This window comes from Cyprinodon variegatus, unplaced genomic scaffold (genome assembly GCF_000732505.1).
Source record: "Cyprinodon variegatus isolate N-32 unplaced genomic scaffold, C_variegatus-1.0 Scaffold173, whole genome shotgun sequence".
NCBI lineage: Eukaryota > Metazoa > Chordata > Actinopteri > Cyprinodontiformes > Cyprinodontidae > Cyprinodon > Cyprinodon variegatus.
The window spans coordinates 746,684-758,779 of NW_015150626.1; the positions used below are offsets into that span (position 1 = coordinate 746,684).

At 37.3% G+C, this 12,096-nt stretch overlaps 1 protein-coding gene across 11 annotated transcripts in view; it reads left to right on the forward strand.

Annotated features, from left to right (window-relative positions):
- Positions 1–245: 245 nt before the first annotated feature.
- LOC107087110 (fibroblast growth factor receptor 3-like) overlaps positions 246–12,096 on the forward strand; it is a 64,124-nt gene continuing 52,273 nt past the window's right edge. For all 11 annotated transcript variants that reach the window (XM_015378482.1, XM_015378485.1, XM_015378486.1 and 8 more), the window contains exons 1-2: positions 246–693; positions 8,532–8,762. In XM_015378482.1, the coding sequence (XP_015233968.1) occupies positions 8,615–8,762 (148 nt within the window). In that variant the 5' untranslated portion in view covers positions 246–693; positions 8,532–8,614. The remainder of the gene's footprint in view (positions 694–8,531; positions 8,763–12,096) is intronic.

A 12,096-nucleotide genomic window follows, 5' to 3' on the forward strand; every position in this document is an offset into this window, starting at 1 on the left:
TCAACAAACAAAAAAAAAAAAAAAGAAAAACTGAAATGTGCGAGATTTTCTGTTGTTTTATTTATTTTCCAGAATCAGCCAAAACTTTACTGATGCTGCAAACAGTTGGGACTGGCCTAGTCTGTAGGTTGTATGTGCCGATCATTTATTTTGTAAGGATGCAACGGAAGTGTCACCCGCGTCTGAACCAAGAGGACTTTTTAACACCTCACCAACTCCCACTACATGACAGGGGAGCAGTCAGGGGAGCCTCACCAGTCGGAGTTGGCTGTCCAGAGGCAAAGAAGCGCGCGAGAGCCATCCTCTCAGACTAGAAGCGGAGGAACCGCGTTCGGAGGAGCCAAGTTGCCCTCGTGCGCACGTTCCCGTCTCCCACTTCTTTACGCGTGCAGGGGACGCTGGTCGTGTTTTTGGAGCGTTTGGACCATTTGAGCGCGCGGAGACAAGCTGGATGTAGACGAAGACAAGCTGCTGGTGGTGGCAGCGCGAGCTCAGTTTCTGTGAAGTCGCGAGGAGCGCGCAGGACTCTGCGTTTGGGTTTTTATAGTTTATCATCAGAGCGGCTGAAACTGACAACAAATCGGTGGATTTTTTTTTACAAGTTTTTGGTGATTAAAGGTTTTATTCTGATAAAATTTGGTGGACATCTGGGAACCTGAAGACTAGAGTTTCTGCCAAAACTGATTCACTAAGGTAAGGTTATTATTATTTTTATGTATTTATTTATTTTTTTTATTTTTTTTATGTTAAAACCCTTCTTCATTTCCTTGTACCAGGATTGTGACATTTCGGTGCTCCTATGACTCAGTCATGTACAGTATGAATTGTCCTGCGCAACTCCGATTCCAACTTGAATTTACATGATCAGAAGCGCACTAATGAAGCGTCAGGCTCCTTTCTCACTCCGAGCGCATTTTACGCGTCCATATCAACACATACAGTTAAGGTTTCAATCAAGATTCCTGCGGCTTTTTGATTTTTTGTTAAGCTGAATGGAAATTGGATGTAGGTTTTAAAATGCGCACCAAACCCATCCACGAGATTCTGCTTCATGATGATTTATTGGAGTTTAGAGAAGCCTTATTTTACAGTTCGTGGAAATAACTAAAAGTTCACTGATTCCAGAAAAATCCTGGAAAACGCTTGAACCACGGATGGAGGTACATGGGAATGTGGTTGGACTTTACGCGCGTTAGGAGTCCAATCAGAGGAAATATTTTATGTTCTTTATGTGCAATAAAGATAAGTCCCCCTTCCATTCACAATAATTACATCTTATCTCTAGCAATAATGTTAAGAAAGAGTGCAATAAAACGGCGTGGCATGCTCCACTGGGTGGCTGAGGCTGCTGTCTCCTCTCTGCAGCGGTGACGTCTTCTCCGGAGCCCCTGGCCCCCCACTCCCCTCTCTGATTCTCCGATGCTCCTTGATCCAATCTGAAATTTCTCCAGAAAGCAGAGCAATGTTTTCTGTATTTTATTTATTTTTATGTTTTTTAACGTGGGGCCGCAGCATGAACAAAAAAGCAGTTTAATATAATCTGCACTTATTTAAACTGTATATATTTATAGGATTTTGTTTGTTTGTTTGTTTAATAACAAACAAACAAAAAAAAACTTTAGAATGAACTGCCCCCCCCAAAAAAAAAACTTTATATTTTATTGGATATTTACTCAAATTTTTTTAATAGATTATTTTTGTCTCATATTTTGTTCATATGGTTCATCTTAGATACATCTGTTGATTCTTATCAGCAAGTGCAGAACGTGCAGTTTAATCTGCAAAAGAGATAAACTGATATTGTGATTTGTGATTTTTTATTTTTTTTTGTTATAAGTAATAGTTTTAAGATGCACAGCAAAACCTGATCTAAAAATAAGTACAACTTCCCTAAATTTGAGCAGTTATAGATATATTTTGCAAGTGGAATGAGCATTTTCACCCTGAAAATAAGAGGATTAGATGTTATGCACCTAAAATAAGATAATTGAGATGTTTTCTTTTTTATTTTAAGCGTAGCTTGTCTATTACAGTGGCAAATTGTTTTTCTTGCCTCCTCAAAACAAGGGAAAATACACTTTCATCCTCTATGCAACACATCAGCCCATTTCTTCTCAATGCTGAAACAACTTCCTTAAATGTTCCTAAGCCTATAATCAAGGAACTGGTTTAAAAGCTGCAGTAATCGATGCACAGGGAAAAGTTTCATGGATGCAGAGCATCCCTTCAGTCAGGTTGTTTGATCAGAATCAAGCTTTTCATCCATGTTAATAAGAAACAAAAATTACCATTAGTTGTGATTAAGACTTAAAGTGTCACTAAAACAGTAATAATTTCTTGGCAAGTTTGCAGATATATATTTATTTACACAAATAAAAAGCAAAAAAGAACTTGAACTAAGGTCTACCAACTAAAGTTTTTGCACATCTAAAATGTGTTCAGCTCTCACTGTTACAGTATGCTGTTCTGTTCATCTGGTTTGTAACCCCATGAAGAATAAAACAATATGAGGCTGTGTTTGTCTTAAGGGAATACAATGCTGAAACTGATAAATGTGTGAATCTGTGAACTTTCCTCTCGCTGCCACAGTTATGATATGCCGTTCATTGGTAATGACGGCCTCAGGGTTAGGAGGCTCCGCTTGCTAGTCTGACTTTAATATAGATCAATCTAAATCTGGATACATACTGAAATTCTTTCTGCAGCACAGAAAGTTTCTTAAAAAAAAGTTACATGAATTTTTATAGATTTTTTTAGGTTCATATATTCATGCTTCATACGACCTGTATGAAAATATAAACCTAATTGTTTGGGTAATCTTTGAGTCAGTTCAAAATGAATGCAAATTCTGTTCAGGAAAAGGTGCATGTAAGAATCATTAGTGAACTTTATATTTACAAACTAAAATCATGATAGAAATCATGATAGAAAATGTCATATTCTTTATATTGAGTTCCTCTTTTGCTTTGATTAGAATTAGAGTAGATCCAACAGCAAAAAGCGACAGGCTCATGGTCTCTGTATGAGTCAGGGATGCTGCAGCTGCAAAATGAAGGTGCAGAGGATAATAGTTTAACTAATGCTGTAAATGAATTGCACGTATTGACCCGAGGAACACCGCCTGCCAGTCTGCTCAGACACATTCGGCCTCCAAATGAGAAACTAATTGCCTCTTTTTATGACTGAAATTGCTTTAAGACTATCATCTAGCTTGTAGTTATGGCGCCTCCATTTTTTTCCTTTTATTTTCAAATTAGATGGCCTCAGCTTTTTTTAATCATATGAGACAATGCTGAACTGTTTCATAAACTCTGATTTTCACGCACAAAGGGATGTGACAGAATTCAGGAGTTTTATTTTGCTGTCTGCTTTCTTGAACTTTTTAATATTTTCATCACATTACAGTCAAAAACTTAAGTTATTAACTTATTTTTATGGAGGAATAAAATACCAACACAAAGCAAAAGGAAGATCAACTTCATTTTTTTTTTTTTTTTTTTACATTTAGGAATCTTAAAAGTGTGGAGTGAATCTACATTGTCTTCCTTTCTTTTGAAGAACAGCTGAGGCTCAGTCAGTTTAGATTGGATGGACTCTATAATAATCACTTTCTGATGTTTTTGAAGTCTTGTCACAATTTTTCTATTAGATTTAGATTTGGACTTTGGATTTTGGAGAAACTGTAGCAGATATAAATGTACCATCTTCAGTTTTTAAGGACATGAAGGATTTGTTAGCAGACAGACAGTTAAACTCAGCTTGAAGGTAAAAGCTTGATCACTCAGAAATGCTGCAATAATAGTGGATTTTTATAATTACTTCAATCCTTTTGCCTTCCTTTTTTTTTATTATTATTATTGTTTTAGTTAGTTGTTATATGACAAATAGATGAATTAATAACTGAAGCTCTTTCCAGTTTTCTGTGCCTCCAGATGAGGGTAACTTTCAGCTGTGAAGGAGGTCAGGCTGAACCTCCTCAGTCGGAGGTCTCTGCTGCTCCTCCTCCTTCCCAGCTGATCAATATTTCTTCTCATTGATGCTGCAGCTCTGATGTGAACATGTCCAATTGGTTGAGGCTTAGAGAGGAAGTGAGGTGACAAACAAGGAAGACCGATGAAGAGAAGCTGAGTCTGTTTCTCTATGTTTGGCTGCCTTAAATACCTCGACACCCCTTTTCTTTTCCCCAAAGCCGACCGCTCTTCTAATGATTAAATTCTGCTCTACCTCTGAAAAAGTGAAGCTGCCTGGGATTGATCCTCACCCAAGAGGGGTGGAGTAATGCCCATCTGAACTGTGCTCAGAGCCCGTTTCTTCTGCCCCTGAGCTTTAACAGTGTGAAAACAGTTCTGCATGATTAATCTTCATGTTTTATTTACTGCTTTGGTTTGGTTCTGTTTTCTTTTCATGCTTTATAGAAAATACTAACATGAAAACACTTTTGAGCTTTTGAGCTCCTCCCTCAGATCCAATCTGTGTTGTTGTTTTATTATAATTGGATTGGTTATTTGACTTTATCACTAGAGAATGCACCGATCGGGTTGTTTTTGCAGCCAGTACAGGTCTCCAATTTTCTTTAGTATCAGATTGTATTGCTTCCCAGTTTTTTCTCCATTTTCCATGTGCTGCAGGTTCTTTATAAGAGACAGCTTTTTTAAATCAATTTCTTGTGTCATGTCATCAGATGTTTATTAAACTAACAAAAAGGAATAAATACTGTTGGTTTACAAATATACTGAGCAGAAAGTATTTTAAAAAATTGATCTTTGCTAGTATTTACCCTGCAAACAAAAGACCTGAGCTACAAGCATAAGGGGAAGGTTACTTTCAATAAAAAACATGTTTTATATTTGTGAATCTTCTTCATTAAATATGAAGAAGTTGAAGATTTCAATTTGTTCATTGTTGTCAGCTCATACATTAATGTGGCATCAGAGGCTTCATCTGTAAGAATAAGAGTTTGAAATATGTGACTTGTTCTTCTAAATTATTGATTGGCTGTTGTAAACTTGCGATTTCTACTTGAAATTTTTTGATTTGTACTCATACTTTACTGAATTTTACTTCAAAATTGGGACTCATACGCCTAAATTAATGATTCTTACTTGTAAATTTGCGATTCCTGCATATTAAAATAATTTGTAGGCGTAAGTTTGTGATTTATACTCATTCATTTTTCATTTATCCTTTATAAATGTATTTTTTTTGTGTAAATATGTGATTCTTACTTGTAACTGAAGTGTTTGTATTCATAAACCTAAAACATTAGCGTAAATTTGTGATTTGAACCTGTATTTTTCAGGAGCTGTAACATGTATTCACAATTTTTACACTTATAGTCTCACAGAAGAAAAATCAGATGTTGCATGTACCAGTTTTCGCTTTTAACTTAGATTTACAAATCCAGACACCTATGCATACTCTTCTTTTGGGTGTTATTTTACCCCATAAAACCAGTTCTCTGCCCATGTGATTGATGTCTCTCTATTTATCCTGCAATGTTTGCTAAAAAAAAAGATCTTGTTTTATCAAAAGACGGCTTTAATGACCCACTCGTCTTACAGGGAAGGATCATCCGTCTCAGTGTAATGCTATCTGTCATACTGCAACACTTGGCTTCTCTTCATTGTCTTTCTCTAAACTACCTGCATGTTTAGTCAATCGGAGCTGTTATCATCTCCCAGTTTCTCCTCACATGGCTGAAAGGCAACTTGCCCAAACAGATCACAGATCTGACAACAGCCGTCTCTGAAATCATGACAAGGTCAGCTATGATGTGAAAAAAAAAGAGTTACAATGATTTTGTTTTTCTTATTAATTCTATATGTTTCTGTGCTTGCCAAAGCTGTCCTTTAATGAGCGCCTGGAGAATGCAGATGTCATTGCACTAGATGAACAAACTGCAACAGCATATAGGCGTCCCTGTGTTTAAGAAGCTGAGGATGGGCTTAGAGAGGAGGAGAGCTCCCTCCTGTAAGTGTAGAGGATATGAAAGGCTGCTGAGAGCATGAAATGTGCGGTTTTTAGATTAAGACCAAGTGTGTGTTTGTGTGAAGTGGTCCAAGTGTTTTTTTTCTGTGCAGAAAGCTGATAAGGTGCAACCAAAGTCTAACAGTTTATGCTGAGCAAGGAATCTGTCACGGGTCCTCCAAAGAGAATTAAAAATGCTGCTGTTCGGAGGAAAGACAACACAAACTTATCCTGAGCTGTTTGGGTGCAGAGAGCACACCTGTGTGTGTGCTCATCTAAAATCCTTGCTTAAATGAGTCTTTGTGAAGCCTTATACATTTTATTTTTCTGCTGTTTTTTTGGCATGGGACATGCTCAGAAATGCTTGCTGTAAAAATACTAAAGTATTTCCACTAGCTTACAAAAGTATTTAAGCCCCTTTAACTTCCCTATAACTGAAAATGTTATATTTTTATGTAAAAGACCAACACAATTGAATTCAGCTTATTTATATAGCACCAATTCACAAAACATGCCATCTCAAGACAGTTTACTTAGAGAATTGAATAAGATCTCCCAGTCAGATTGGTCAAAAGTTTTCTACCTAAGGAAAACCAAATGATTGCATTGAGTCATTGACTTTGCAGGATTCAATTGTCCTGCATGAGCATGTGATGACAGTAGATATTTGCTTGGATTGTGCAAACCCTCACACCGAGCATTGATGCATTGACAGTGGAGAGAGAAAAAATGCCTTTTAACAGGAACAAACCTCCAGCAGAACCAGGCTCAGTGTGAGCGGCCATCTGCAGGGGCGGACTGGGGAGTTCAAGGAGACAGTAGCAGAGATACAGTACAAGAGAAATATATAAACACTGATTCATAAATAGTTTCTATGCTAGCAAAGGTAACAATAAAGTAGCTCCGTAGATCGTCTAGGAAAGTAACAGTTAAGAAGGTGCCTCCGGCAGTATAAGCCTATAGCAGCATGACTAAAGCAATAGTTACCAGAGCCCATCTGACTATAAGCTTTATCAAAAAGGAAAATTTTAAGGATAGTCTTGAAAGTACTCAGGGTTTTTGCCTCACTGACTAAAACTGATAGTTGGTTCCACAGGAGAGAAGCCTGATAACTAAAGGATCTGCCTCCAATTCAATTTAAGAAATTCTAGGAACCACCAGGAACATAAGGATTAATAATATCTCTGATAAGAGATGGAACTTGGTTCTTGTGTGCATTATTGCTCAGCCCGTCTGAGTCAATACTGAAACTATAATCTAAAAGAAAAAAAATCTATGTTTGGAACACTTTGATCCTTTCCTTGTCAGAAACTCTTCAAAAGTGCAGTAAAGGAAACTAAATGAAACTAAATGAAATAACCGGCTGATTATGCTGTATGACATCTCACTGTCATGCCATAATTTGAGAACATCAACGTGTATCAAGGGAGAAACACATCATTTGAATTAACTTACCTGTCCAGAGTGCAAGTTATAAACTGTTTCCCCGCTGCACAGATGTAGACTCTCGTTTTCTCCTGGCTATTACTTCTTTTTCGTTTCTTTTTTTCTTGTCGCTCACATGACAAAGAGGACTAGGCTGGGTTCATAACTCCTTATGTATCTATAAACTACCAGTTCTAAGTTTTCGTCTAGTAATTTTGCAGGATATGTATTTATTAAAGCAGTACTTGTTTCTTTTTCTTTTTGCTCATAAAAATCCCATTTTTTTACACAGTCCCTTTAAAGCAAGTTGAATAAGAACAGATTGTTTTACATAAACTGAAGAATTTCTGTAGCACCAGTTGGAAGCTTAAATTAGAAAGATGCTTAGCTTGAGATAAACCAAACTGAGAACCTCAAGCCTGAAGCATTCTAAGTATGGGGAGATGGGCTAAGGTTAGAGATACCAGTGGTATAAGTGTATGTACCTTACATGGGCTTTGCTCTGCTGTTTTTGGGCACTTCACTCAGAGCTTTCAGTACATTCCAGCCTCTCCCAGCTTATGCAAACAGCGGGCAGAGCTCTTCATCATCTCACTCTGTACCTGCTGTGTCTCTGCCTCCCCCCTGCTACTCACCCTTAACTCACACTCAGCTCTAAACTTGGGTATTCCTGCTGGAGGAGCAGTACATTTGCATCAATCAGCTGCCAGACCACGCAGAGGAATTTCCCATGCAGTGCGCCCTGCGAATGGAAAGTGAGCCTTGTGAAAGTTTCTTTGGCTCTGAAAGTACACAGATCTGCTCTATTCCAATAATTTTGTTTAAAAAAAATGATTTAACAAGCTTTTATAGTAGGTTTGAGATTTTCTCAGCTTTTTTTCTGAGCAGGGTCTCTGTTAACTCACCTTAGCAGTCAGGTGTAGTGAGAGTGTCTCTGAGCAAAACAGAAGAGAGGGATTTCCACCCTAATCTTTAAATCTGTTCGGAATGTCATGTCAAAATATTCGATTATGTTCACAGAGCCCACGGCGTTACTCCGTTTTGGTTCAGGTTGATTTCTCACCCAGTGAACTCTCAGAAGATTGCATAACTTGTTCTCTCCAAATTATTTTCTGACTTCATGTTTTTTTTTTTTAAAGGTCTGAGAAGAGGAGTTGTTGGACCCCTCTTTGCCTTTTTTGCGGCATCTTTGGCCGCCCGGACAGCATGCAGATGGTGGAGGATGGTGCCTGAGTTGGAGTCGGCCCTTGCGGATCTGCGTCGGACCTCTCCGTCCAGAGGAATGACGGCTCTGTGGTGCTCATTCTGGCTTTCCCTCCTGCTGCCTCTCAGTGTCTCAGCGGTTAGACTTCCCACTGCTCAGCCCACAGGTAGGAAATCCTCTTTCTCGCATTTATGTTGTTATTATAGCTAGGGCTACAACTAACAATTATTTTGGTAATCTATTTATTTGTCAGTTATTTTTCATGCAGTTATTTTTCAATTAATCAATTAATAATAATAAACCAGGTGAAAACTATAAAAGGAGTTGTGGATAGAGCTTATTTACTTATTAAAGGATTCTCACCCTAAATGCAAAATTTCTATATACATTTTTACAATTTCAGTATAAATACAGCTCTAAGTAGGTTTATCTTTTACCTAAAGGTGTTTTTTTATTTACTGTTTTGTTATTAAGTAGGTTCACAACTATTTCATTTATTGATTAATCATTATTAATCCGATCAATTGTTTCAACCTAATTAAAGCGGTTCAAATACAGAAAAGAACAGAAAAAAACTGAAAAAAGATAAATCAACATCTTAGTCTCTGTTTGTGCTTTATATGGTTTATCTATTTTCATAATGCATTTTATTGCAAAGATTGAACTAATCCACAGTTTAGCTGGAACAGAACAGATATTACTAGGGCTAATCTTCCCTTTAAAAGGAACATATTTCCAAAAGAAAGCCAGAAGAAGTTCAGGTTTGCCGTCAGCTATGGGGGGAGTAAAACAAACTCGTCTGGCTAAAGTCACGTGATAAAAACAGAAATTCTTTTGCCATCATGTAGGGATACGTTTTAGAACCCCACCCTGAAGCAGGGATGGGTACTAACTACTAACATTTACTCAGTTAGATTTACTTGAATAAAAAGTACTCTTCCCACCTCTAACCTGAAGACACAATCCAAACTATGAAACACGGTGGTGGCAGCATAATGCTTCCAATATGAAGCCCTTTTGGTAAATCGATTTCAGATGTAATTTCAGTTAAGAATCTCTAGGAAGACTTGAATTTCCTTTTCTCAGACTTTCCATCTGGTGTTAAAGAGTTGGAGCTATTTAGAAAATCGTTACAGCAACAACAAACTCTACATTCCTTATGATACATTCTTGAAGGGCTTTAAAGTTACAAAGTGGGGGTAAATATAAAAATGTGTTAGAACTTTTGAGAGAAATTATATGATCTCTTGTGGTTTTGCACGTTTAAAACTCAGCAGCAGCGTTTAGTGTGTTTCAAACAATGGATCTTCTTCATTTGCATCGTTTTCCATGCATATGACATCCCACTTCAAATAAAAGAAGTGTTTTTTAAGTCATTTATTGTTTATGTAAATGTGCTCTTTTTCATTTTCCCCCCTCTTTTTTTACAAGGAGGATTTAATTGGACTGTTCTTGGTTTGTTGAGCTTAGTGTGGTTTTTCCTTTCTTTGTTCTTGAGGCGGAGACATGCCCACAGATCAATCCAAAGTAGAAGTCAACTGTGTTTTCTTTAATCTCGCCATATTGCGCAAAAACAAAACAAAAAGGCACAAACAAAGCACAGTAATCTTTTCTTCTAAAGCATTAGTCAAGAGTTGACTTTTTTTCTCCTCCCTCTTTTTTTCCTCTTTAAGTCAAAAGCCGTTTGAAACGATCCTTTGACACCCTTTACATGCTGCAGTTGGATTAAGAAAGATGAGGAGCTGTGTGTTTTCTGGAGAGGATCCAGATGTGTTGTGCAAGAAATGTTTTTTTCCCACTCGTTCATGTGAGTGTAAGAACATGTTGGGGCTATCTGTTAGATATCGCAGCTCACAGAAGGGATTTGGACCGCAGATCGAATGCTTTTTTAATATGCATGATTACTTAGTAAAAAATGTCTTCAATGTGATGTCATCTTAGGAATTAAAGGCTGAGCAGACTGAAACAGCTGCCCTCTCTCATGTTGTACGCCAGTGATGCAATAGAAGCTGTTGTGGTTCTGTGCATCTTGGCGCCCTCATGGCGTATCACTTTTTGCCTCAGAATCTGAGGCAATTTTTTGTTTTTGCCTTTTTTTTAAACAGCTTCATGCACTTGCAGAAATGCAGCAGACACACATGCCTCAGAGGAGCAGACAGTTTCACGCCGCTGCTGGTTCTAAGCATGATTATGACGGTTCAATTGATGTGAAATGGATGGCAGCATGTTTTCTGATGAAAAGACAGGGCTTTATCTCACTGTCCTCAGTGTCTGCATTGTTAGTTGCTCCTACCTTCCTGGAAATTATGGATTAAGATCAAATCAAGCCAAATGGGCAGATTTATACAAGTCTTTTCTAAGATGCTTCATTGAAGCAAGAATATGATGCTTGTTTCTGTTTGTCTCAAAGAAACAACTTTCGATTTTTAGAGATTAAAGTGGAGAAATAAAGAACTTTTTTAATGATGGTGCACAGAATTATGCAGTCAGGTCAACATTTTCTAAGGTTTGCAAGGCCATAATCACAGACTGAAGAGCGTAATCCCCTCAGCATGATGCTGCCACCCTAACTCATCATCTGCATTAAATTACACATAGAAAAGGCTGGGCGATTATATTTATATAAACAATATGAAAGCCTCAGAAAAAGCTGATAGGCAATACCACCTACAGATGTCTATGCAAACTTATGAAAATCATTGTGTAAGGTCTATGTGACTCTTTCAATATAACAAAAAAACATATATAATTATTTATATGTAGAGCAACAAATTTAACAGATTAAATTAACATATAACCAGGTGATTATCTCTCCCTGCACATAATTCAGTCCACAGCTTCTTGGCTCTGTTCCAGTTTCTCTTTTGTTGCCACCTTTTTTTTTTGTTTTTTGTTTTTTTTGGTGATTTACTGTTTTTTTTTGTCCATGAAGACAAACACACCTAAACCTGAAAGTCTATGTTCACAAATCAGTTAAAAAATTTGCAAAAAATCTCTTAACTAGGTTTGAAAGTACAAAGTAAAGGTTGCCATTCTATTCTGAAACATCAAATTTTTAATAAACCCTTATGATCCTTGATAAACACTGGAGGCAACACTTTATAAGTCTTTCTTTTTAAAATTATCTTGTTAGGTTTTCTCCCTCCTTCTCCCTCACTGATGCCACAGCTCCTATGTCATAATTCTGCTAGAAGTGCACATGCATAATATACATGTGTAAATGCACATATGTAAACTACTCTCAACTCACATTTTGAACGTTTTATGCAGTCAGATTTAATAACTCGAGTCCCCCCCAATATTCCACTACCATGAGTTCCTGCTCCTTATCTGCTCTCCTGCTTTTTATACTCCTATAGATTGGCTCCTACTAACGTGTGGATCTTTTTCTCTGTGTGTTTGAACCAATCTGACTGTATGATCTGATGTGTCTTGAGGTGACATGTGTTGAGAGATATGAATAAATTAATATGAAACTAAACTGTCTATAAATAGATATG